Source organism: Thalassophryne amazonica, chromosome 13, assembly GCF_902500255.1.
Source record: "Thalassophryne amazonica chromosome 13, fThaAma1.1, whole genome shotgun sequence".
NCBI classification, from domain to species: domain Eukaryota; kingdom Metazoa; phylum Chordata; class Actinopteri; order Batrachoidiformes; family Batrachoididae; genus Thalassophryne; species Thalassophryne amazonica.
The window spans coordinates 70282901-70308184 of record NC_047115.1 but is presented as its reverse complement, the minus strand read 5'-3'; the positions used below and the strand labels follow the sequence as shown (position 1 = coordinate 70308184).

General features: G+C 42.3%; 2 protein-coding genes across 3 annotated transcripts in view; both read left to right on the top strand.

Moving 5' to 3' along the window:
• Nucleotides 1–7565, top strand: part of thada (THADA armadillo repeat containing) — a 281569-nt gene extending 274004 nt beyond the window's left edge. Inside the window, 2 exon segments of the mRNA XM_034184530.1 lie at nt 4235–4410; nt 7059–7565. Of these exon segments, the coding sequence (XP_034040421.1) occupies nt 4235–4410; nt 7059–7382 (500 nt within the window). The 3' untranslated portion in view covers nt 7383–7565.
• Nucleotides 7566–10216: 2651 nt separating this feature from the next.
• zfp36l2 (zinc finger protein 36, C3H type-like 2) lies at nt 10217–13579 on the top strand. Of its 2 annotated transcripts, none has more exons than XM_034184454.1 (2): nt 10217–10515; nt 10612–13579. In XM_034184454.1, exons 1-2 carry the CDS (start codon nt 10429–10431, stop codon nt 11764–11766), a joined length of 1242 nt encoding a protein of 413 aa, XP_034040345.1. In that variant the 5' UTR covers nt 10217–10428; the 3' UTR covers nt 11767–13579. The 2 variants fall into 2 exon arrangements, with proteins under 2 accessions (XP_034040345.1, XP_034040346.1); XM_034184455.1 differs by having other exon boundaries at nt 10220–10515; nt 10615–13579.
• Nucleotides 13580–25284: the final 11705 nt, after the last annotated feature.

The following is a 25284-nucleotide window of genomic DNA, read 5'->3' as shown; positions in this document are numbered from 1 at the left end:
TTTATTGTTTTTGAGCTGGCTGGGATGGACTCACTCATCTACCCATCTACACTTTTGCTTTTTGAGACACTGGTACCCACAAAGACAATAGGAATCACTGTAATACCGCTAAATGCAATACCAAAAGAAAGGTGTTGTGTTCCTCGTGAATTCCAGCAAAGATATTTATAATTCACATCCTAAACAGACAGCCGTGGAATGGATAATATCGTATTCGCCCGTGGGAGCGCCCAGGGCCGATTTCATCACAAATAAAAAATAAATCACAAATAACTCACCTGTTTGCATCTATCTTTCGCCTTTCCTCATTCGTTACCTTGTAATTTAATTTAATTTCAGGTGGATGCTTAACCAACTTTCTTCAAAAAAAGGAGATGGACTGATTGCGGTGGACTGATATGTATGTCTTGTGTTTCTCAACTCACAATACCATTTTCTCATTTTTTTAACAGAATGAGCTAAAAATCTGCAGTACAGACAAATTATAACTCAAATATGTTCTTTTATTTCTATAAACTGCAAAACAACACGTCCTCTTTTTACAAATGCAAGTGAGATTTACATTTTATCTTAAATAACAAAAATAAAAATTGGATTTTTAAACAAATCCCACATCCCACAATTATTTACATGAAATATTACATAAATGTGATTGTTATTTTATGCTATATATAATATGCGTGTGCGTGCATGTGCATGCATGCATGTGTAAGTGAGGGCCCTTAAAAAGGTTCTCAGCCTCACCTTTGGAAAAATATTTGGAGGCTTAAGGTTCGACCTTCTGCTTCGAGATGGCGAAGCTTGAAGATCAGTGGACCAGGTGCACTGAAGTTCAGGGAGACTATGTTGAAAAATAATGTAAGAACAGTCTTTCGCCTGTGACGGATTCTGAGTGAGGAGAAGAACTTAAATTGCCCTCATATATAGGTCATTATGTTTAAAATAGGTTCAGCATGTGCTGGACAGTGGCACAGAACAGTACAACTGTTACTCTGTTTGCAGCAGTGGCACGAGGTTGAGTTTTTCCCCTCACACTGCTGCCCTGCCCAGTTCAGATGTACTATAAGACTGCCAGTGCACACCAACTGGGCAACACACGTGCACGCACGGCCTCAACCCATCTGAACGAAAAGCATTCATTCAGCAACTGGCACTGATATTGTCAATTGTAGAGATGAAGCATATAACTTTGTACGCCACAGAATCTTTGGACACCAGCAATACCCACTTAGGACAGATCATGCTACCACACACACACACACTTTTAACAGGGTGAAAAGCAATCCCCTTGGGAAACAGGGTGTTTTGTGCCAGAAGCCTGTGGAGGGAAATCATGTTAAACGACGTGTGAAACCTCCATTTAAAAAAAAGAAAGATAAATTGAATGTGGCTAAAATTTCCTATTATGTCCAGTAATGTTGGGGGGGGGGCAGTGCCCTGACATCAGAGGCAGGGCTGGCCCACAAAGAGGTAAAGAAAGGAATTTGTCATTCAAGCTCCTGAAGTCTTAAATCTCCTCTAATGCCGCAGCGCGGCTTTCTCTGTGCGCTCAGACTTCAGACGACGGCAACAACATGCAAACTGTCAATGTCACACATGAACAACTGCAGCCGTAAATGAGGTTGTGCTGTTACGTTTTTACACCGTGTGAAGTGTGTCTTTGTGATCACACGTCTTCCACTTCCGTGTCCAGCGTTGCGACCAAATGCACCCGTAATAATGACCTTTACAATAAAAGGGCTCATAAAGGAGTCGACTTTTACTTCCACTCAGGACAGAATGTTTTCATCGCCATCTGTGTGTTAACAGGATTACTCCAAAACTAGGGAAGCTGTTTGAACGTAACTTTGCGACAGGGTTTAGTGTGAGCTAAAATCCACATACTGTATCCTGGGGCAGCCTCTGATAAACAGACACTAACAGCAGTGCAGTGGTTTTTACTTTGAGCAGAGGTGGAGGATGCACTCTGAGTTCTGTTCTAGAATTTTTTTTTTACTTCTGTGGTTTTCCTGGTGGACACCATGAGTTTAAAAGGAAAAAAAAATAAAAACCAAGCATTCATTCATGAACACACACAACAGCCGTGGATCCAGTGTGTGTGTGTGGCTTCAATGCTCCACGTGCGCACACGGAGCATTTCAGCCACATGTTTTTGAATCCACGTATACACACACCCCGATGGTGGTTGTCAGTGTGATTTATCGTTCTGTTTCCCACAAGAGTTTCCAAACCCAAGAAGACAGACACTGATACATACAAAATGTGGTACATACAAAAGTACCACAAAATAAAAGAGCTTCAGTTGAAAAAAGGCAATCGTGACAGGCTGACACAATGTGATCTTCTAAAAAAGCAGCAGCTGTGTGAGTCCACTGTTCGGCTGTGCAAACTTATTTATGGCTTATTTACTTTAGTTTGAGATGATATTAACCTTCATTCAAGCTATATTCTGGTTTTATTCTTCCCACCCGCCAGAAGAGGCCCATTAAAATAGGGTGTGCCTATCACACCCCTTGCCACCATCACAACTCATCAGCACTTATAGATATGACTTTCATATCAGGTAAATATGCTCTCTGGACCCAAATCTCAGATAAGTTTGCATGTGAGCACTCTGTAACCCTTGTGACCTCTGTGACCCTTGTGACCTAGTTAAAAATAGGTCATGGTCAAAACAGAAACACTGTGATAACTCATTAACAAGTAGATCACAGTTTCTTGTTAGAAATTCTTTACAAACACAATGTCTCTACACAAGCGGTCTCAAAGGTAACAAAAGGTGTTCTTCAAGGCTCAGTTTTGGGACCAATTTTGTTCACACTTTATGCTAATGACCTGTGTGCAAACCTGTCAAATGCCTTCTTTGATCTGTATGATGATCACACTGTAATTTATTGCTGCCAAAAACCCAGTGACACAAGCATTTGAATTTTTGCAGTCCGCTTTTGATGTAGTGCAGAACCGTCTGGAGAAATTCAAACTAGTCTTGAATGCAGAAATATCCAAAATAGCGTTTTTCTCCAAATCACCTGTTTTCCTTAGAGAACATACCTTCAGTCAAAACTACCTGAGGTAATATTCTTGAGCTAGTCAGCAGCTACAAGTATCTGGGATTAACTATTGACACAGAGCTCTCTTTTGATGTTCATCTTACACACTTACTTGATTTCCAAATTAAGGGTGAAGCTAGGCTTCCTTTATTGAAACACGTCATGCTTCTCCTTAAGTGCTCGGAAGCTCCTAATAACTGCTACCTTCCTGCTCTTATTGGACTATGGCAATGTCATGTATAGGTATGCCTCATCCAGTTGTCTACAGTCCTTGACCCCGCTGTGTCATTGTGCCTTGAGATTCATCACTGGCTGTACCTGCCTCACCCTCCACTGTGAGTTGTATGCCAAAGCCGGCATGCCACCTTTGACTGTTAAGGCATGCCACCTTTGGCAGTATACACATTGTGGATGACTCTGGTTTACAAAACTCTTATTGGACTGGGTCCGACCTCTCTATCCAGTTTACTTCAGAGATCTGAAAGCTGTTATGCTCTGCACTCAAATGACATGTTATGGTTTTGTGTACCTCATGTTCGCACTGAAGTGGGAAAGAAAGCCTTTAGTTTTTCAGCTCCCTGTGATTGGAACATTATTCAATCTGAACTGAAACTGTCTGGACTGACTTCTTTGAACACCTTTCGGTCTATTTTATGAGATCACAAATGAGGTTCTTTTGCGCAATGCCTATGTTTCTAATTTCTAATCTGTTTCAGACTTTACATCGTTACAATGTTACTATGACCAAGAAGAGTGTATTTTATTTATTACCAATGTTCTCATGTTGATGTGAATCTGTCCATTATGACGTGCTGCTGCCTTTCTTGGCCAGGTCATCCTTGTAAAAGAGGTTTCGATCTCAGTGGGTTTTCTACCTGGTTAAAGAAATGTTATTATTATTATTTCCAGGTACTGATTTCATAGTGGACTAAAATATTGAAGAAGTCTATATTTGAGCCCTGTTAAAAGAAGGTCCCTCACACACATGCACTAAATTGAAATGCTTGAGTTTTATTTCTATGCTTTTCATATTTTACGTCTTAATGACACTTCACACAGGTGGGGGACACAGACGTATGCCACTTGTACCTCTCGTCATGTTTGTTTGTGTGTGTTGTCACTGTGAAACACTTTGTGCATATCTAAAGATAGAATATAACATTTCTGGTCTCCTCTGTCCTCAGATGTGGCGGGAGTGTCTGTGTGTCCTCCCGTAGCCCTGCACTTGGGTGTGGGGATCCTGTGTCGGCTGTTTGAGCTGTCCGGCTGTGTGCCAGCAGGTGTCCTCGTTCTGACAGAGTGGCTGCTGGGGCAGGAAGAGACCACTGGAGAGACACGTGGAGAGGAAGCTTCCTCTCTTGTAAGTATTCTGCAGCCTAACACAAACTTGTTTTTGCTGAATTTAGCTGACATCCAGGAATTTCTGCTGACCTCACAGCTCACACATTTTGTCCAGCCATATTTTTAGGCTGCAGTAGAAGTACATCACAGTCAGTGATGGTAAAAACCACAAACTCACGAGGAATTCCACCAAGTCACACTGATGATCCTTATGAAATGTGACCAAGTCTGATTATACACATTTTTTGAGCATTTCGTTCTATCTGCTATAGCCTCTCAAAACTATGAAAGATATCGATACAGAACAAATGCCATGTGTTGGCTTTAGTTACACCAAAACACCTTTTTGACTTTTCAGTCATAAGAAAAAATTGTATTTTGGTTCCTCAACTGACACAGAGTGACCGTACTAAAAACATAAATAAATCCTTGTTTAAAATAACTTTAATGACCTTCGTTCTCAGTGCTCAAGGTCACAGTGGAAGAAGACAGTAGCACACAGTTTTTAGGCCATAATTTGTCTTACAGTTGGTTTTGGCTTTTGCACATGACCCTTTTAAAGTTTGCTGTTGCTTTGTTGGGTGTCGTAATGCAATTTACTGCAGGAACAGTGGCTTTTTCTGGATCAATTTGTCCCTCGATGAGCTCCATTTCTTTATACAATCATCAATCTCGAAACCAATGTTAGGGTCCGTGCAGTTTCCCTCCATGATCTGCGGGTCATTTGAGCGTCTTTGCAGTTTTCCGACTCTGTTGGTCATGTTTATGGACTTTTCTGTCAAACATTTCTCTATTTGTATATGACTGAAATGTAACTGGCGCATGCACTACAAAAACTTTTAAAATATGACAGAAAAAGAAGGAGTGAATCTGGAAAGTGACCAATCACAGCCCTTGCGGTCTCCATCATTTGGGAGGTGCACATCAGGCTACGGAGAGGGTTTGTAGCGATGCAGAGGGCTCTGAGCTAAAGCACTTGTCTTTGGTTCGCCACACCAATTTCAATTTTTCAGTTTCAGTTTATTTCATTTTATATAGTGCCAAATCACAATAAAGCTGCCTCAAAGCGCTTCACCCAAGTAAGTAAGGTCTAACCTTACTAACCCCAAGAGCAAGCACAGAGGCGACAGTGGTAAGGAAAAACTCTGATGATATTGGGGAAGAAACCTCAAGCAGACCGGACTCAGTGGGGTGACCCACTGCTTAGACCATTCTAACATTTACAAGTTTTACAAAGCTGAAGAAACAGAAAACAGGAAATCAAAACATCCACTGCATCAACTTCAGGCATCTCATCTTGTAGTCAGTCCAGCATCATGTTGTCTGCAGGCACCAGTCCTGTGCAATGCCCAGGGATATGTGTGAAACCATATTACAGTGCAGGCAGCAAGCAGCATTTTGTTAATAATCGCTGGCCTTAAATAAAGGCCTGTGTCTTTAGGCGCGGGGTCTGGGCACAGTTTGAAAAAAATAAATGCCCCTGCTTTTAATCAAAGAAATACGGTATGTGATCTATGGCATAAAATAGGCATAAATTGACAACAGCATTGTTTACTGTAATTTTTATGAGACAATAGCTCATCTAACAATCGGGCAGGCCTTGATGTCAATAAAGTGGACTTAGGTCTGTCATTTTGCTCTTAAACCTCCGCCAGAGCATAAGGGAGAGTTCTTGCTCAATTCCTGGAGACCTGTTCTAATTCACTACCAAAATATAAATGATATAATAAAACAGAAGTTGTACAGTAAATAACTGTCACGTGTGGAATCCCAGAAAAACACAACCATGTTTTCATTCTCTTGTTGCTTTTGTTGTAGCTTTTTTCACTCGAGTAGTCAAAACAGGCAACACCAAGGTTTCTGCCATATATCACTTTGACCCACACTTTGCTGAGCTGCTTCTTTAGCTTTCAGGACTGGTAATTAGTTCCTGTCTTTCTGCTCAAAACTTTACATGCTCCCTGTTAATGCTGATGATATGATTGGGCACAGAGAAGGGCATTATGGGTAATGCTGCATTCACATGCTGATGGTAGATAAACAGATGCACCACTCGTTAAAGCAACAGCAGAGCCTAGATGATGGTGGGAGATGTAATTTTGCAGTGTTAAATGAAGTGAGCCGACAATTGATCTTCATCAATAGATGCAACGTTTAGTGATTTGCTCAGTTATATTAAAACAGGAAGCACTGGCTCTGAGTGTTGTTTAAAGATTGGACTTTCTGTGATGTTACACTGTAATTTCTCTCTAGATTCTGGCACATGTGGTTCCTGTTGTTATAATAGAAAACAGTGATATCCACGCTGACAAAACTGATCTATTTCTGTTCATCTTTGACCATGGTTCAAGACAAATCAACATTCGTTTTGTCTTTGCAGCTGTCACAAGTGGAAAAACTTGAAAATATTTAATTTCTCACAGTACGTAGCATCACAGGTGGAGTGGAATTTTTCCATCATTCAGCTCTGATTGAATAAGTTTACACATAGTCACTGTTCGTCCTGTATTCAGATAAGAAGCACCGTCACATACAAGATAAAACACAGACTAGAACTATGAACAACTGGTCATTATAGTTCATTTGCTTTCATCCATGCTTTAAATTAAGCATTTAACAAAAAAAACACACACACATACATACAAATCTTCTCTTTGGTGTGACCAGGATGAAGAAGAGTTCCTGTTTGAGAAAGGGGATCTAAATCTGTGGGCGGAGCCTATCCAGTGGGTAAAGCTGCTTCATAGACACCTCAGTTCTCTCATCCTGACCTTTGAGCAAAATCCGGAATCAGGATATTCTGAACTGGACCTGGAGCGTCTTAGCACACTGTCAGCACAGGCTCAGGCCCAAACACTCAGCTCCCAGCAGGCACTGAGCAGCCTCCCCGCCCCGCCTCAGTTCTACTGCACGATGGAGCATGCCCGGCTAACGCTGCAGCACCAGAGGGCCACGCTTACTGTGGAGGTGCTGGAGAAGCTCAGGCCTTAAACAGAGGGGAAGGTGATCTGGATCACTGCAGCGACCATTCAACCAGCACACTGAACACTTCTCTTTTCTACTCTGTTGAACAAATACTGACAGATATTGTTCTCATTGAGAGCATATATATGTATTTTAATTTAGTTGACTGTGATAGATGTTTTTAAATTAAAACGTTTTTTTTAAAGAAAATGTTAATTATTTATGATTTCTTTGTGATTATATTTATAATGGCAAACACACTTGGTGAGGAGACTGCTGTAACCACCAGGGGCTGTGTGTGCACGCACGTGTGTGTGTGTTTCTCCGTGTAGAAACTGAGTTGTATCAGGAAGGGTATCTGGTATAAAACTTGTGCTAAATCCCAATTCAGATCTGTCTTCTGTGGTGACCCTGAACAACTGGGGGCAGCTGAAAGACAAACAACAAAGTTCTTCACGTCACTAAAGCTGTATTTACATATTCGTGGTCACTCAGAAAACATCAGCACAACATTGCCATAGTAACAGAGCGTCATGCTAACGCACTAAAGCGAGAACGGTCTGACGCAGGTTATCCCATGACTGCTTCCATCTGATGTGTGAGGCACTCTGCATCTGTTTTTGCAGAGTGCCACTAGAGGCCGCTGCTGGGTGGTTACTCTGACTTGATTCTAGCTTGTTGATCCACTAACCGCTAATATGTAAACGCTGCTTACGCCACAGCAACAGTTTTGCAGGTAGCAGCTGAGAATCCATGAGTTTGTCCTGAACATATGAAAAACATTTGAAGGAGCATTCTGTTCTCTTCAGATGGTCACATGGAAAACTTCAGCAGTGCTGGCAACATAAACCGTTACACGTTATAAATGTCTGCTTCTGGTAATCTCAGAATTCTGCTGCTGCATCGATCTGTGCAAGACAGAAAATTTCAACTAATCTTAACATTAAACCATTTAAAATAGTCATTTCCAAGGCAGCTGAAACACTGTGGCGACGGAAGCGTGCAGTGCCCTTCCAGAAATTGCGGTCAGTTTCAGAAGTGCAAAGAATTCTAACTTTGCACTGATTTCCATATTGTATGCGACAAATCTAATGTAGAATTAAAGTGTTTAAAAACATGCAACTGCAAGAGAAAGTCTCAGTTTTGCTGCAAGAGGAGGTTAATGAAGGCTTCGCTTTTACTGACACGTCACCAACATTTTAGTGGCTCGCCTGCTGTATGTTTATATGAGGTGTTATTTTGCAGCAATATTTAATTTACTGTAGGATTCTTCTCATTGAGCCGCCTTCATGTGCTTCCCTGTAGTTTTCTGGTTATGTAATTAAGGGGACAGCACAATGGACTAACTGTCCTACACGTGTGTAAGAATGTGTGTGTATCCGCCTTCCTCCCCAGTAGCCATGTTCCCTGTTACAGTAAAACTGACGTAATGTTTTGGAGCAGTTCAGCATCCCCCAATAAAAACAGAGCTGTGCAATGGCAGAGCGGCTTCTGCGGACGGGCACGTCTAAGGGATCTCTCGGACGACGAGCCTCGTCGTGTCTGTCTTTCACATTAAACTATTTATCACAACTGCAGAGCACAAATAGTCCCAGGACAGCCCTCAGACTAATTTTAGGGTTGCTAGTAGTAGATTCCAACCTCTTATGTCACTTGTTTTTCGCCTGTTGCCTGATTTTTTTTTTCTTTCTGTCCATCCCTGTCCGACCCAAATGTTCAGATTTTTGAAAGAATATCAGATCGTGTTGCAGAAATAAGCAAACTTTTCATTTTGTTAAAACTAATCTTTTAATTATAATGCTATATGGAAAAGACTTAATGGTTACCAGTGTCACAGAAACCATCATTTTATGGTGATATGTGTTGTTACACCCTGCTGACCAAAGCGCTGATATAAAGTCGCGTCCTGCACTGCCAGCTCTGCAGTCTTTCCACTGTGGTTTTAAATGTTTCACATGGTTCCAGGCGCGGAGCAGTTTGACATGTCTGCGTGAACAGTCTGCCATCCTACAAGCCGCGAGTCCGAAACACCAGCAGCAAAACATAATTTCATTCCACTGCTTCATTATTATTGCAGACAAACTACATGTAAAATGTTTCTCTGCTCAGCAGGAGGCGCTCCAGTTTCTTTAACAAAAAAAAACTCACTTGTGTGTTTTTGCTCTGATGGGGGCAGTGTTGCTCTGCTGTTGCTCCTGCAGCTTGGAGCTCTGAGAAGAAGGAGCAACAACAACTCAGCAAACCTTACTGCAGCACATTTTGTGTTAACATTAACTCGACCTACTGAGCTTTGGGAGTCAAGAAAATCCTTTATGACAGCATATAGTAGTAGGTCACGTGGGCTCTGCAAGTCCATTATGCAACCAAGTGGATTCTAAAAATTGTGGCTGCTCATACTTGTGGTCTCTCCTCACCCACAGGAGGGGAGGGGGGGAGTGCTTCCTTCCATGACGAATGTATGTGAGCTTCGAGAAGCCTCGGGAAGGTTGTTGGTTCGAACCCAACAACGCTTGGTGAGATTAAAGGTGCACGGTGGTGTGATTAAAAAGTTCGGAGGCGTGTGTGTGAGGGAGGTGGGGTTGGATTTCAAGGCGTGGTGTTGAAGAACAGGCGGCCAAAGGGGTGAATGGAAGTTTTTTGTGTGTGTGTGTGTGTGTGTGTGTGTGTGTGTGTGTGTGTGTGTGTGTGTGTGTGTGTGTGTGTGTGTGTGTGTGTGTGTGTGTGTGTGTGTTTTCCGCCCCTCCTTGGGAGAGGAGGGGGAGGAGCTCAGGCCCCTTGCAAAAGTTTACACCGACTTGAGTGAGCCCCTCCCCGGCCAGCGGCGGGTATTAATACCGCTGCGGAGAGGCTGGAGCGGAGCACTCCGGCTCAGCTTCTCCAGGGGAGGAAACAAAATACCGACACCTCCACAGCTCGTCCCCTCCTCTGGGTGTTTTTTTTTTGGGGGGGTCCTCTTCCCTCCTTCTTCTGATAGGACCTCCAAAAACTCCGCCAGCAACTTTTATTTCAAAGCAAAAACTCTCCCCACAAACACAACCAGTCGTGGCACCAGCTGCCCTCCGCTCGGTCCTCCATGAAAGAGGTGCAGCAGCGCTTTTGGGGAGAAGAAATGTCCGCGAGCGTGTTGTCCGCTTTCTACGACATGGACCTGCTGTACAAGGTAAGACCGCGCGCACGGCCACGCAACAGCTCCGCGCTCCCGCACATACACTAACATATTTGTGTGTGTGTGTGTGTGTGTGTGTTTTCTCCACAGCAGGATAAGCACGTGAACATGAACGCGCTCCACATCAACAGCATGCTGGACAAAAAGGCCGTAGGAGCTCCGGTGGCTCCTCCGGGCTCCTTCGCTCCGGCCTTTCTGCGCAGAAACTCCGCCAGCAACTTGGAGGCGATCAGCAACGGCAACAAGTACTCTGTGGGCTCGTACGGCAGCCTGAAGGAGAGCAGCAGCAGCGCCACGGCCCTCATGAACAAGGAAAACAAGTTCCGCGACCGCGCGTACAGCGAGAGCGGCGAGCGGGCGGTGCTGCAGCAGAAGTCCGGCTCCCAGATCAACTCCACCCGGTACAAGACCGAGCTGTGCCGGCCCTTCGAGGAGAACGGTTCCTGCAAGTACGGGGAGAAGTGTCAGTTCGCGCACGGCTACCACGAGCTGAGGAGCTTGTCCCGCCACCCTAAGTACAAAACGGAGCCGTGCCGCACCTTCCACACCATCGGCTTCTGCCCGTACGGCCCGCGGTGCCACTTCATCCACAACGCGGACGAGCGGCGGCCCGCTCCCGCCGCCAACGCCAACGCGCAAGCGGCGGAGCCGCGGCAGGTCCGCGAGCTGTGCGCGTACGGCCAGAGGGAGGTGCTGCCGCCGCCTCCTCAGCTCGGCTACCCCCACAGGGACAGACCAAAGCTCCACCACAGCCTGAGCTTCTCCGGCTTCTCCTCCCACCACGGCCTGGACTCCCCGCTGCTGGAGAGCCCCACGTCGCGGACTCCTCCGCCCCCCACCACCGCCTCCTCCTGCACCTCCCTCTCCAGCTTCTACGAGGACGTGCTGTCGCCAAACTCCTGCATCAACAGTGCCTTCTCCTTCCCAGGACAGGACCTAAAAGCCTTACTGGCCCCGCTGGCCGTGCACACTCCCGGCGGCTACACCGGCGGAGCCTCCTCCTACTATGGGAACCCGCCGTCTCCTCCCTCCTTCACCGTCAGCCACCTGCAGGCGCTCCGCCGTCTCAGCGAGTCTCCGGTGTTCGAGCCTCCTCCCAGCCCGCCGGACTCGCTCTCTGACCGGGAGAGCTACGCCAGCGGCTCCCTCAGCTCCTCCGGGAGCCTCAGCGGCTCCGAGTCCCCGAGTCTGGACGCGGGCAGGCGTTTGCCGATCTTCAGCAGGCTGTCGATTTCCGATGACTGATCTCTGTCTCATGGATTATGAGGAGTTCAGCTCCTTCCACTCCCGCTCGGCAGCGTCCACCCTGCTGCCGTAGTGCCTTTGATCAAGACATTCAGCCCCTCGCGGCTGCGGGGCTGCTGACCTCCGCTGACCCTCCTGGATGGGGGCAGGAGGAGAGAGAGTTCCCCCCTGCAGGGATCAACTCCGCTTCAAGTGTCCTTCACCTGGCATTAGTCTAGATCTTCTGTAATATAGCTGTATTTAAAAAATAAATAAAAATTAGCTAGCAAACAGAAGGCATTCCATCAGTGCCTTGCCCAAGGGCTCGTGGCAGCCCGCTCTGTTTTCTTTGTTTTTTGTTTTCCTTTTGCTCTATCAGGCAAGTCACACTTTGTTCTGGGGTTAGATGTGTAACACGACTTGACAGACTTTTAGCAGATTTCCTCCCATCCTGCCGAGAATATGCCTTGACTAAAAGTAACATTTATCTCCCTCCCCCCCCCCCCCCCCCCTTTCTTTCTGAAAGCTTCAACTTCCATTCCAGACCTGTTCTGTCTTCTTTCAGCGCCACCCAGTGGTTGGATCGGTTAGTCTAGTAGCGTGTTGCTTAGTTTAAAAGCACTCGAGTTGGGTTTGTTTGGGGAAATCACTGCTGATGGTTGAATATATCTATATTTTTTAGCTGTTTTTTTGTTTGTTTTTGAGTGATTTACATAGCTGTGCATAACTGGCTATGAACTATTTAACTTATTTATTATCTTGTGAAAAACAAAGTATAGGCTACATTGGTAAATTGTGTCCATACTGTATTTATCAAGTATGATGAAGCAATAGATCTATATTCTTTTATGTTTAAATTATGACCGCCTTTATTAATCTGCATAAAGTGGAGTGTATGTTCTCTTCACAGTAATATATATATATATATGTATATATATATATTGTTTCTCTTTTTTGTAACTTCACTCTGTTATTTTTAATGTAAATGAGTTAAAAAAAAAATCTTAATTTAAGAGAACATATGTAATATTTATTTCAGTAATTTTGTTTCCATGTTTATTAAAAGGTTTTTCTTGATTTGCTGTTTGAGGTCATGTGTCAGTGCTGTAGAAGGCATTTTTTTTTTTTTTTAAGAATCTGATTTAGACGTTTCTGTAGAATGTATAAACAAAGTGGTTGTACAGACCGTCCAAACCGTACTACTTTTGTTTATGTAGACTTCAGTGACAAAGAACCCAAGTCAATAAATTAACCAAAAAGTATTTTTTTTTTCTTTGATTTCTCTGTTTGCACGAGGTCACACTGTGATTCCAGCCACGTGCTAAAGAATGTAGCAATCGTTTGTGCCCCAGTATTATTGTGTAGTGCCTATGGGGTTCACCATCTTGACATGCCTTAAAATTAACCAAATAAAGTATTTTTGTTTTCCTACATGGCATCTTTTTATACACACGTTGAACTGAATGTAGAGCGATAGCTATTTTCAAAGGTTGTTACCACTCAGACACGCTGGCAAAAACAACCGTAACCTTTCTAAGTCCCCATTCCTTTATGACTTTTATTTGTTTTTAATCTAGTGTCGAGCGTTTTCTGGAGAGGGACGTGGTTGAACATGTTGGGTTTGTACATAGTAGGTACAGGGGATGCGCACTATGTACTTTTGACTACTTTATCAGAAGTAAAGCTTTGTGAATGTAACAAAACGGACAAAAAGACGAGAGTTGTAATTTTTTTTGGGGGGGGGGGGGTCAGTTCACTACAATTTTGAGTGTGAGACTGTTAACTTTGTACTGTACTTTTTTGTAGTTCTCCCAATAAAAATAATTTTTGAAAATTTCAGACTAACGGGCTTTGATTTTGAAGGATGTTTGCAGATATTTTTTTTTTAGACTGATTTCTGTATGACATCATGCAGAACATGTTCAGACATGATTACAGTTATCTGGAATATGGAATGAGATAAATTCAATTTGAACCTCTAATCAGGTTTTGAGTTGTGGTTAATGTAATTAGACAAAGCTGCCATCAACTGAATGAATTGCACCTGTTTATGATGATTATGACGGTGATCCGCCACTCACTGCTTGTTTTTGGCTCGCTTCGTCGTTGAGGTGGCCAGAGGCGGATTTGTGAGCGCCTGTGCATAGTGTTACCCAGCTCTAAGCTCCGCCCCTTTCTCTGCATCGCTGCTTCCTCCCAGGGCATCCTTCAGTTTGTGCTCTGCGACGTCCTGACATCAAACCTTTTGACTTATTATTCAGCTGTTTGCTTTCATGTCTGAGTGGCCGGACACATCGCACCTCGCGGTGTTATTTCACCGGGCAACACCAACTGAAATGATTAGATCTATTCTTCAACATCTTCAATGTTTTATCCACATGTAGATTTGTAAAAGTGGTCTGTGGGTATTTGAAGCTGGATTTCTGATTAGTGGCACATATAAACAGACTTCCTTGATTTATGGGAGTGTGGTTCACTGTTTAGCTCTTATGTGTGCACAAATATTAGCAGTTCCAGTATGATAGATACAGTGTTGTGAAAAAGCTAGTGCCCCCTTGAGCTTTTACATGTTTAAAAAATTTTTAGGACATCAAAAAATAAAAAATTCAGGCTTTTTATATTAAAATTTCTAAAGTTTAGCCCTTTAAACTGACAATGAAAAGTCATCTCTACATTATGAATTAGACAAAATAAAAATCTAAAAGCCAAAATGATGGCGTGAATAATTAAGTGCCCCCCTTTAGTATAACACATACAAACCATCACTTTTACATCCAGTCTTCTTTAGACAAGTCAGGGGATGGATACATCAAAACTCACACTATGTGTAATTTCTCCAGTTGCAGCCACAGAAGTCTATAACTTGCTCTGGGTTGTCTGGGAGTGTTGGTGGCTTTCCTCGCTTGTCTCCTTGCACAGTCCTTTAGTTTTTGAGAACTTTCTGCTCCACACAGATTGACCATAGAGTGCCATACTGTTTGTATTCCTACATAATTGATGTAAATCAAGACCAAGACATTCAGTGCCTTGAAAGTGCTGATGTATCCATCTCAGAAGAAAATTGGATGTAAAAGTGATGGTTTTGTATGTGTTATAATAAAGGGGGCACTTATTCACACCATCATTTTGGCTTTTAAATTTTTATTTCTTTTAATTCATGATGTAGAGATTACTTTTCACTGTTTAAAGGGCAGAATTTTAGAAATTTTAATATAACAAGCCTGAATTTTTGTTTTGTTTTTTGATGTCATAAAAAAATTTAAAACTGTTAAAGGTCAAGGAGGCACTAACCTTTTCACAGCACTATATGTCTGCACATGCCAGGGTTGAGGATAAACAATACGCCATCTGAGAGGTGCCGCTGTGTGCACGTCTGATCCCGTCAAATCACAAGTTAAGCAGGGTAGGTCCTGATGAGTATTTAGTTGGGACTGTTTAGGAACACCAGTGTGTTTCAGTGCATTGAACTGGACTTTCTTTTTGTCTATCCACCAATAACACCAGATCAAATTCCTTGTATGTGCAAACTTACTGAGCAATAAATTCAGTTGTGATTCTGATTCTGATTGATTTTTTAGGAAGGGCCTTCGGGGTCCCTTTGAGTTAAATTAAAAACTATTTGCAAACAAAGGTCAAAGAAACACGTCACTACTGGATTATGTATGTGATATATTCATATGGCTGTAAAAGTGTATCCACAGACATCTTACACAATAGCTTGAATTACAGATAATTGCACTTGTTAAGATGTCCAGTTCTGTGGAATATTACATCATGTATAATATTCTACTATGAACAGAGCAACATGTGCACCATGTGAGGAATGAAGTCTGGATTTTTGGACCGTATCAAATTTTGGATCCCAGAGTGTCCGGCGGAACCGACTGAATCCTTCCATTTTAAATGGTAGCTGACATTTTTCAAGGGTGGTAATAAATTATGCAACGTTTCTATCATGATTTTAACTGAAAGTGCAGGCAATTAAAATGAGAAAGTTTTGTGAATAATTGTATTATTATTATTTGGCACATTTAGTTGATGTCATGTTTTACAACTGGCAAGGTTGAGATATTTCCTTTTGTTCAGAGCTTGTCTGGTTACCAGGCACTGATTAATGGTCATATCAATGTCCATTGTTCACTGTTGTTACCTAATATCCCCAATTTCCCCCAAAATATTAGTCCTATCAACTTTCAGTTTTCGTGATGTTCATCTTTGACCCAAACTACATAAGCATACCAAACGGCAAATGTCAGCTCTCCCCAGTTTGTCCGTGATCAAAGTTATGGTCATGCACAAATACATGTACACTGAGGCTACTTGGCTTTTAGTTATATACAGTAGTGTTCAGAATAATAGTAGTTGCTATGTGACTAAAAAGATTAATCCAGGTTTTGAGTATATTTCTTATTGTTACATGGGAAACAAGGTACCAGTAGATTCAGTAGATTCTCACAAATATAACAAGACCAAGCATTCATGATATGCACACTCTTAAGGCTATGAAATTGGGCTATTAGTAAAAAAAAGTACAAAAGGGGGTGTTCACAATAATACTTGTAGTAGTGTGGCATTCAGTCAGTGAGTTTGTCAGTTTTGTGGAACAAACAGGTGTGAATCAGGTGTCCTCCTTAAGGATGAAGCCAGCACCTGCTGAACATGCTTTTCTCTTTGAAAGCCTGAGGAAAATGGGACGTTCAAGACATTGTTCAGAAGAACAGCGTAGTTTGATTAAAAAGTTGATTGGAGAGGGGAAAACTTATACACGGGTGGAAAAAATTATAGGCTGTTCATCTACAATGATCTCCAGTGCTTTAAAATGGACAAAAACCCAGAGACGCATGGAAGAAAATGGTTAGAAGATGCCTGTGTGAAGCTCATTTATTTGCAAGAATCCCCCGCAAAGTCCCTCTGTTAAATAAAAGACGTGCAGAAGAGGTTACAATTTGCCAAAGAACACATCAACTGGCCTAAAGAGAAATGGAGGAATATTTTGTGGACTGATGAGAGTAAAATTGTTCTTTTTGGGTCCAAGGGCTGCAGACAGTTTGTGAGACGACCCCCAAACTCTGAATTCAAGCCACAGTTCACAGTGAAGACGGTGAAGCATGGTGGGGCAAGCATCACGATATGGGCATGTTTCTCCTACTATGGTGTTGGGCCTATATATCGCATACCAGGTATCATGGATCATTTTGGATATGTTGCCTTATGCTGAAGAGGACATGCCCTTGAAATGGGTGTTTCAGCAAGACAATGACCCCAAGCACACTAGTAAACAAGCAAAATCTTGGTTCCAAACCAATAAAATTAATGCCTCGCAGATGTGAAGAAATCATGAAAAACTGTGGTTATACAACTAAATACTAGTTTAGTGATTCACAGGATTGCTTAAAAAAAGCAGTTTGAACATAATAGTTTTGAGTTTGTAGCATCAACAGCAGATGCTACTATTATTGTGAACACCCCCTTTTCTACTTTTTTTTTTACTAATAGCCCAATTTCATAGCCTTAAGAGTGTGCATATCATGAATGCTTGGTCTTGTTGGATTTGTGAGAATCTACTGAATCTACTGGTACCTTGTTTCCCATGTAACAATAAGAAATATACTCAAAACCTGGATTAATCTTTTTAGTCACATAGCACTACTATTATTCTGAACACTACTGTACAGTGGGGTAAAAAAGTATTTAGTCAGTACCTGATTGTGCAAGTTCTCCTACTTAGAAAGATGAGAGAGGTCTGTAATTTCCATCATAGGTACACTTCACCTATGAGAGACAAAATGAGAAACAAAAAAATCCAGGAAATCACATTGTAGGATTTTAAAGAATTTATTTGTAAATTATGGTGGGAAATAAATACTTAGTCAATAACAAAAATTCAACTCAATACTTTGTAACATAATCTTTGTTGGCAATGACAGAGGTCAAATATTTCCTGTAAGTCTTCACCAGCTTTGCACACATTGTAGCTGGTATTTTGGCCCATTTGTCCATGCAGATCTCCTCCAGAGCAGTGATGTTTTGCAGGTGTCGCTGGGCAACATAGACTTTCAACTCCCTCAACAAACTGTCTATGGGGTTGAGGTCTGGAGACTGGCTTGGCCACTGCAGGACCTTGAAGCGCTTTTTACAGAGCCACTCCTTTGTTGCTTGAGCGGTGTGTTTAGGATCATTGTCATGCTGGAAGACCCAGCCACGTTGCTTCAATGCTCTAACTGATGGAAGGAGGTTTTGGCTTAAAATCTCATGATACATGGCCAAGTTCATGCTTCCCTTAACACGGATCAGTTGTCCTGTCCCCTTTGCAGAAAAACAGCCCCAAAGCATGATGTTTCCACCCCCCATGCTTCACAGCAGGTATGGTGTTCTTGGAATGCAACTCTTCTTCCTCCAAACATGACTAGTTGAGTTTTTACTAAAAAGTTCTATTTTGGTTTCATCTGACCACATGATATTCTCGCAGTCCTCTTCTGGATCATCCATATGCTCTCTGGCAAACTTCAGACGGGCCTGGACATGTACTGGCTTAAGCAGGGGGACACACCTGGCACTGCAGGATTTGAGTCCCTCTCTGTGTAGTGTGTAGCCTTTGTTACATTGGTCCCAGCTCTCTGCAGGTCATCCCTCTGTGTAGTTCTGGGATTTGTGTTCACAGTTCTCATGATCATTTTGACCCCATGGGATGACATCTTGCATGGAGCCCCAGATCGAGAGAGATCATCAATGGTCTTGTAGGTCTTCCATTTTCTTACAGTTGCTCCCACAGTTGATTTATTCACACCAACCTGCTTGACTATTGTAGATTCACTCTTCCCAGCCTGGTGCACATCTACAATTTTCTTCCTGGTGTCCTTGGACAGCTCTTTGGTCTTGGCCATGGTTGAGTTTGGAGTCTGTTTGTGGCTGTGGACAGGTGTCTTATACAGATAACAAGTTCCAACAGGTGCCATTAATACAGGTAACAGTTGGAGGACAGAAAAGCTTCTTAAAGAAGAAGTTACAGGTCTGTGAGAGCCAGAAACCTTGCTTGTTTGTGGGTGACCAAATACTTATTTTCCACCATAATTTACAAACAGATTCTTTAAAAATCCTACAATGTGATTTCCTGGATTTTTTTTTTCCTCATTTTGTCTCTCATAGTTGAAGTGTACCTATGTTGAACATTATAGACCTCTCTCATCTTTCTACAGTAAGTAGGAGAACCTGCACAGTGCTGACTAAATACTTTTTACCCCACTGTATATACTGAACAGACTAATGCCATTACCCATAAGGTTTCTAAAGTGCTGGTTTGAAGCTGAAATAGGGTTAGGGCTAGATGTCACCATTTTGGCACTGCCTGACTCTGCCTAACTCCCAGCCTACACACAAATGGGTAAAAAGGCGGGGCATGGACAAGACTGGTGTGACCTGTTTGGGATGATTGACGCTGGAACACGCAACTCCCATACCCCTCGGATCTGTGCTGTATAATGTCTTCTGTTAAGTGTTTGGGACGATGTCTGTCTGTTAGTCATGCTGTATGTTAGTCATACCGTTTGTCTGCCTGTACCTCCTGTTATGTTTTTTCCTTTGTTTAATTAAAAAAAAAAAAACGCAACCCCATCTTACAGTTTTCAGGCAAGCTAGGCTAATAGGCTGATTTTGATTTGGGAATTTAATCAATGCATATTTTCTGTGGCGTGGGTATCGATTTTTGTAACAGGTGGCTTGGTGTGGGTGTTGAAAATAATGACTGGCATGCTGCCTTACTAACTTAATGTCACAAATATTACCAAGCTATCTGTATCAGCTAATTAGTCCTAACAGTACTATCATACAAATGAAATCATATTCAAATTTCACTCACCGAAAATACTGAAGCACTGACTTTATAAGCGGCTCACTCGAACAGTTAACTGCACAGCAAACCAAACATTCACCTCCACAGTCGCTAACTGCATCTGCTAGCAGGGCTATGGACCCACCGGCACATTAGCTGTCACGGAAAGTGACCACGCCCCTAATTATTTATAACAACATTGCTGCTTAAAATAGCTTAAATTTATAAATTATATTAAAAAAAAATGTGGGAGGTGGAAATTGGGTCTAGAGACCAAAACCACTTTTTTTTTTTTTTTTTTTTTAATGAAGCTGTAAACATTTATTGTGCTGTAAAGTTGGACATTTTAATATGGGTACCTATGGGGTTGACTTGCTTTTGATTCCTGCCTCAAGTGATCATTCAAGGAACTGTAAGATTTGGCACTTTCACAGTGACTTTAATTTTCAGCACTGGAGGTTGGTGCTTGGTCTACAAGCACTGTGCACACCATCAACATCTGAGTAGTTCTGTGATTGTCCAACCCAGTCAGTTGGGGTCAGACGGAGAAATTGTCTCATTAATCTCTTTGTAAAAACAACAATGGAAGCAAAGTGAACCCATGATCGACCAGCTCTCCGGATAATCAGCTGTAATGCCTGTGATTTTGCAGGTAACGTGCTGTGCTCCCTGAGTGTCTCTTCTGGTTTTAGGTTTGATCATGTCATTTCTGTGACATATGTTTCCAATAAACCTTAGTGTCTGTGTTTAAGACACGTGATGACGCTTCTTAGCTTGTTAAAAAGCTGTGCAGTATGACCCATGTAATCTGCAGATGTAAAGCGCAGTCCAATGTGGGACCTGAGTGGAGCATTGCATCAGTCCTGACCAAATAAAAGCATTGGCCTTCAGTTAGTGTGCCGCCAGAGGAGGGCTGTTCTCAGCACAGGCTATTCTACAAACTTATCAGGCATTAAGAAAATAAAGTGCAGCGGAGTCATGCCGAGCTCAGAGTTCACGCCAAGATAAGGCAGGCCGATAAGGGCCCGGCAAATATTTACAGTGTCCTCAGGATTTCATAATGAGGTGTTTATCAGAGCAGAGCCAAAGGGCGGCACAATGCATTGGGCCCTGCCAAGCAGGATCCAGGTAACTGTGACTCCCAGCTCACCAGACTTGTGCACGTCTGCCGGGTGTCACAAGGCTCATATATGTTGTGTCTGTGAGAGATCTGTCCTGTCGACATAAGGATGTGTTTGCAGTGCCGTGTGTGCACGCCGGGGTTTGCTGACTTAATGAGTCTGGAGCGCCGACAATGAAAGGAAATAGTCCAACTTGTGATTAGGGCAGGAAGTGGTCCGGTTCCTGGCCACCACCCATTTCCACCTCTTCCCTGTCCTGCTGTTTGTCCCAGTCCTTCGGTTTCCTCTCTCCTCCGTGGTGGCGGCTGACGTCTTCGACAAGTTACTATTTGCGTTCTTGTGTGCTGCTCGGGGAAGCTGGGCTCGTCCTGGTATTGTCTTGGCATGCTCCGTGCAGACCCGGGGTCAAGTAGTAGCCCACTGTTTTAGACTTTGTTGTTTAGTCGACGTGTGCACCAGATGGGCGGCGGTTTGCTAAAAAGAAAACGGAGCCCAGTAGTTCCTAATCACTTTTGTGTCACAGTCCTTTAATTAGACTCAGATCCGACCTGATCGGTTTCTCTGTGCTGGGTTAGTAATGACAGAAAAACAGCAGCGAAAGTGAAATACTATCATCTTTTAATGAGACATTATTGATAGTTATGATTCAAGTGAAATGTTTTAAAGAGCCTTCATACAGTGTATCTGTGCACAAACGTTCCCCATCCAACCTGATGGAGCTTGAGAGGTGCAGCAAAGAGGAATGGGCAAAACTGCCCAAAGATAGGTGCACCAAGCTTATGACACCACAAAGTCTTGAGCAAAGGGTGTGAATACTTGTCTACATGTGATTTCTTAGATTTTAATTTTTAATAAACTTGCAAAAAAAAAAACCTTTTTTTTATGTTGTCATTATGGGGTGTTGTGAGTAGAATTTCAAGGGGAAAAAATTAATTTACTCCATTTTGGAATAATCCTGTTACATAACAAAATGTGGAAAAAGTGAAGCACTGTGAATACTTTCCGGATGCACCGTATCCTTTGTGAGTGTCCCACATTAAGTCAGAAAAAAGTTACCCGTTATTAGGACTCCCAAAATTTCCTGTATATTCATTTTGTCAATTGTTTTGTCAGTTGTGTTGGTAGCATGGCCCAAGCAGAGGGTTACCCCTTTAAGTCTGGTCTGCTTGAGGTTTCTTCCTCATATCATCAGAGGGAGTTTTTCGTTACCACCGTTGCCTGTGTTCTTGCTCTAGGGGTTGGTAAGGTTAGACCTTACTTGTGTGAAGCGCCTTGAGGCAACTTTGTTGTGATTTGGTGCTATATAAATGAAATAAATTGAAATTATTAGTGATGTAGCCACTCATGCAAGATTGTGACCAATTATAGCTGGTTGGCGGAATCATACTTAAAGACGAAGCTCTGCTTGGAGGCTGTGCACAAATCCAAGATACAGCAAGAACATGAGGGACTGTGGACACACTGTGAAAGACTTCTTTGGGTCCTGAAGGTCCTCAACATAACAAAATGCAGAAAACGTGAAGCTCTGTGAATACTTTCTGCATGCACTGTATTTACAGGATTACAGATTGGACAGTAACTGGTATAAAAATAACCAGTTGTCTCATCCCGAGTCATGATCTCCCCATTCATATGTTGACGAATATTGTAAACATTATATTTTCTGATTTATTTGAGCCCTAGGCCATCCTTCTAGGTCTTATGCTTTCAGGGTTAGTGGGAAAAATGTTTTTGTATCCTATATTGTCACATTACAACATGTAGTGACATCATCATATAACATTAAATGATAAAAAAAAAAAATCACATTTTCCACAATAAATTTGAAGCAAAGACTAGAAGCATGACTCAGTGCATATGAATCAGCAAACAGACTGTCAGATGTTGGGTTGTATGTGACGTCATGATGATGTCGCTATTTGCCAACATGTGACAGTTTCCGATCCAAAAACCAAATTTTTCATCAGTATCCATGAAACTAGAAGAGCTAGAAGGATGGCCTAGAGTGCATACATAGTACCAGCCAAAGGTTTGGACACACTTTCCCATTGAATTGAATGGGAATGTGTGAGTCATTTAAGACTAAAATCCTTAATTGGTTCATAGTGATAGGCCATATATTTTACACCTAGCCTTTCAGAGCTATCATGCCACAATTAAATACAGTTTCACTTGTTGTAACATCATGAATAGAGATTACACACAGTGGATCTAGAAAGTATTCACAGTACTTCAGTTTTTCCACATTTTGTTATGTTACAGTCTTATTCCAAAATGGAGTACGGTATATTAATTTTTCCCTCAAAATTCTACTCATAACACATCATAAAAAGTTTTTTTTTAATTTTTGCAAATTTATTACAAAAAACATAAATAAATAAATAAGAAATCACATGTACATAAGTATCCACACCCTTTGCTCAATACGTTGTTGTTGTTGGAAGTGGACAAATTGTAATGTTGCTGGATGTGAACAGACTGTAATGTTGTTGGAAGTGGACAAATTGTAATGTTGGGTGTGAATTTCAATTTCAATTTATTTTCATTTATATAGCGCCAAATCACAACCGAGTTGCCTCAAAGTGCTTCACACAGGTAAGGTCTAACCTTACCAACCCCCAGAGCAACAGTGGTAAGGAAAAACTCCCTCTGAGGAAGAAACCTCAAGCAGACCAGACTCAAAGGGGTGACCCTCTGCTTGGGCCATGCTACAAAACAATTCACAGAACATTTCACGGACGAATATACAAGAAATGCAATTGGCGCACAGGACACAGGAGGATCGCCAACACGAACACAACTCCCATCTCTGGATGGAGCTGCACCTTAAACAGAGAGAAAAAACATAATCAGTCATCAGAAAGACAAGAAATACTGTATAATTTGTCAGCATTAAACAACAAGAAAAACAGAGAAATACTAAGGTGATCGCCGGCCACTAGCCCTAAACTTCACTAAAAGACCCAGAATTTAGGTAAAGTTGAGGCCGTGGCCCGCTCCAATTACTAATAAAATGAATTAAAAGAGTAAAAAGTGTAAAATAAAACTGTACCAGTATGCTAGCCATATGAAAGGGAAAATAAGTGCGTCTTAAGTCTGGACTTGAAAGTCTCCACAGAATCTGACTGTTTTATTGATGCAGGGAGATCATTCCACAGAACAGGGGCACGATAAGAGAAAGCTCTGTGACCCGCAGACTTCTTATTCACCTTAGGGACACAAAGTTATGCTACACCCTGAGAACGTAAAGCCCAGGCCGGTATGTAAGGTTTAATTAGGTCAGCTAGGTACGAGGGTGCCAGTCCATGAATAATTTTATAGGTTAGTAGCAGAACCTTAAAATCTTATCTCACTGGGACAGGAAGCAAGTGAAGGGATGCCAAAATGGGTGTAATGTGGTTGAACGTTATGCTTCGTGTCAAAAGTCTGGCTGCAGCATTTTGAATCAATTGGAGACCCCTAATGCTAGACTGCGGTAAACCAGAAAATAGAACATTGCAGTAGTCCAATCTAGAAGAGATAAATGCATGGATCAGGGTCTCGGCATCAGCCATAGACAGGATGGGACGAATCTTCGCTATATTTCGCAGGTGGAAGAAAGCAGTCCTAGTAATATTTCTAATGTGGAGGCCAAAGGACAACGAAGGATCAAAAATTACCCCAAGGTTCCTCACTTTGTCAGTGTGATGTAAGACACACGAGCTGAGGCTGAGCGTTAACTGGTCAAATTGATGCCGATGTCTCACTGGACCAAGAACCATAATTTCAGTCTTATCAGAGTTTAAAAGTCGGAAGTTTCTAGACATCCAACTTCTCACTGCTGCAAGGCAATCTTCTAAGGATTTTATGTGAACGAGATTACCAGCAGTTATTGGCATGTATAACTGAGTATCATTTGCATAGCAGTGAAAGGTAATCCCAAAACGCTGCAATATGTGTCCAAGAGGTGCTATATAAAGGGAGAAAAGCAGGGGGCCTAAGACAGACCCTTGTGGAACCCCAAATTTCATGTCACTAAGGTTAGAGGCAGTGTTACTGTACAAAACACAGTGAGAACGACTAGTCAAGTATGACGTCAGCCATGCAAGGGCACTCCCAGTAATCCCAAAATGATCAAGTAGAATATGATGATCCACTGTATCAAATGCAGCACTGAGATCTAACAGCAACAGAACCGTAGTGGTGTCCGAATCCATTGTAAGCAGAAGATCATTCACCACTTTAGTGAGAGCCATCTCTGTGGAATGATATTTTCTAAAAGCAGACTGCAGTGGCTCAAAGAGATTATTCTCAGTAAGATAGTCTACGAGCTGCCGTGACACCACTTTTTCCAGAATTTAGAGAAAAATGATAGATTTGATATTGGCCAATAGTTTGTCAATACACTAGGGTCAAGATTATGTTTCTTAAGTAATGGTTTAATCACTGCAGATTTGAAACATTTAGGAACAGATCCAGAAGTTAAAGAAAGATTAATAATTTCCGGCACAGTCAGCCCAAGAGTGGGCCACAGGTCCTTAAACAGTTTGTGAAATTCTGTAAATCTAGGTAATACCTCAGTAGTGGAGCCCACATCAGTAGCAGGGTGTA

Coding starts and splice junctions, on each gene's coding strand:
- zfp36l2 (XM_034184454.1), top strand. CDS start 10,429: ATGAAAGAGGTGCAGCAGCGCTTTTGGGGAGAAGAAATGTCCGCGAGC. Junction 10,516..10,611: donor ACATGGACCTGCTGTACAAG/GTAAGACCGCGC, acceptor TTTTCTCCACAG/CAGGATAAGCACGTGAACAT.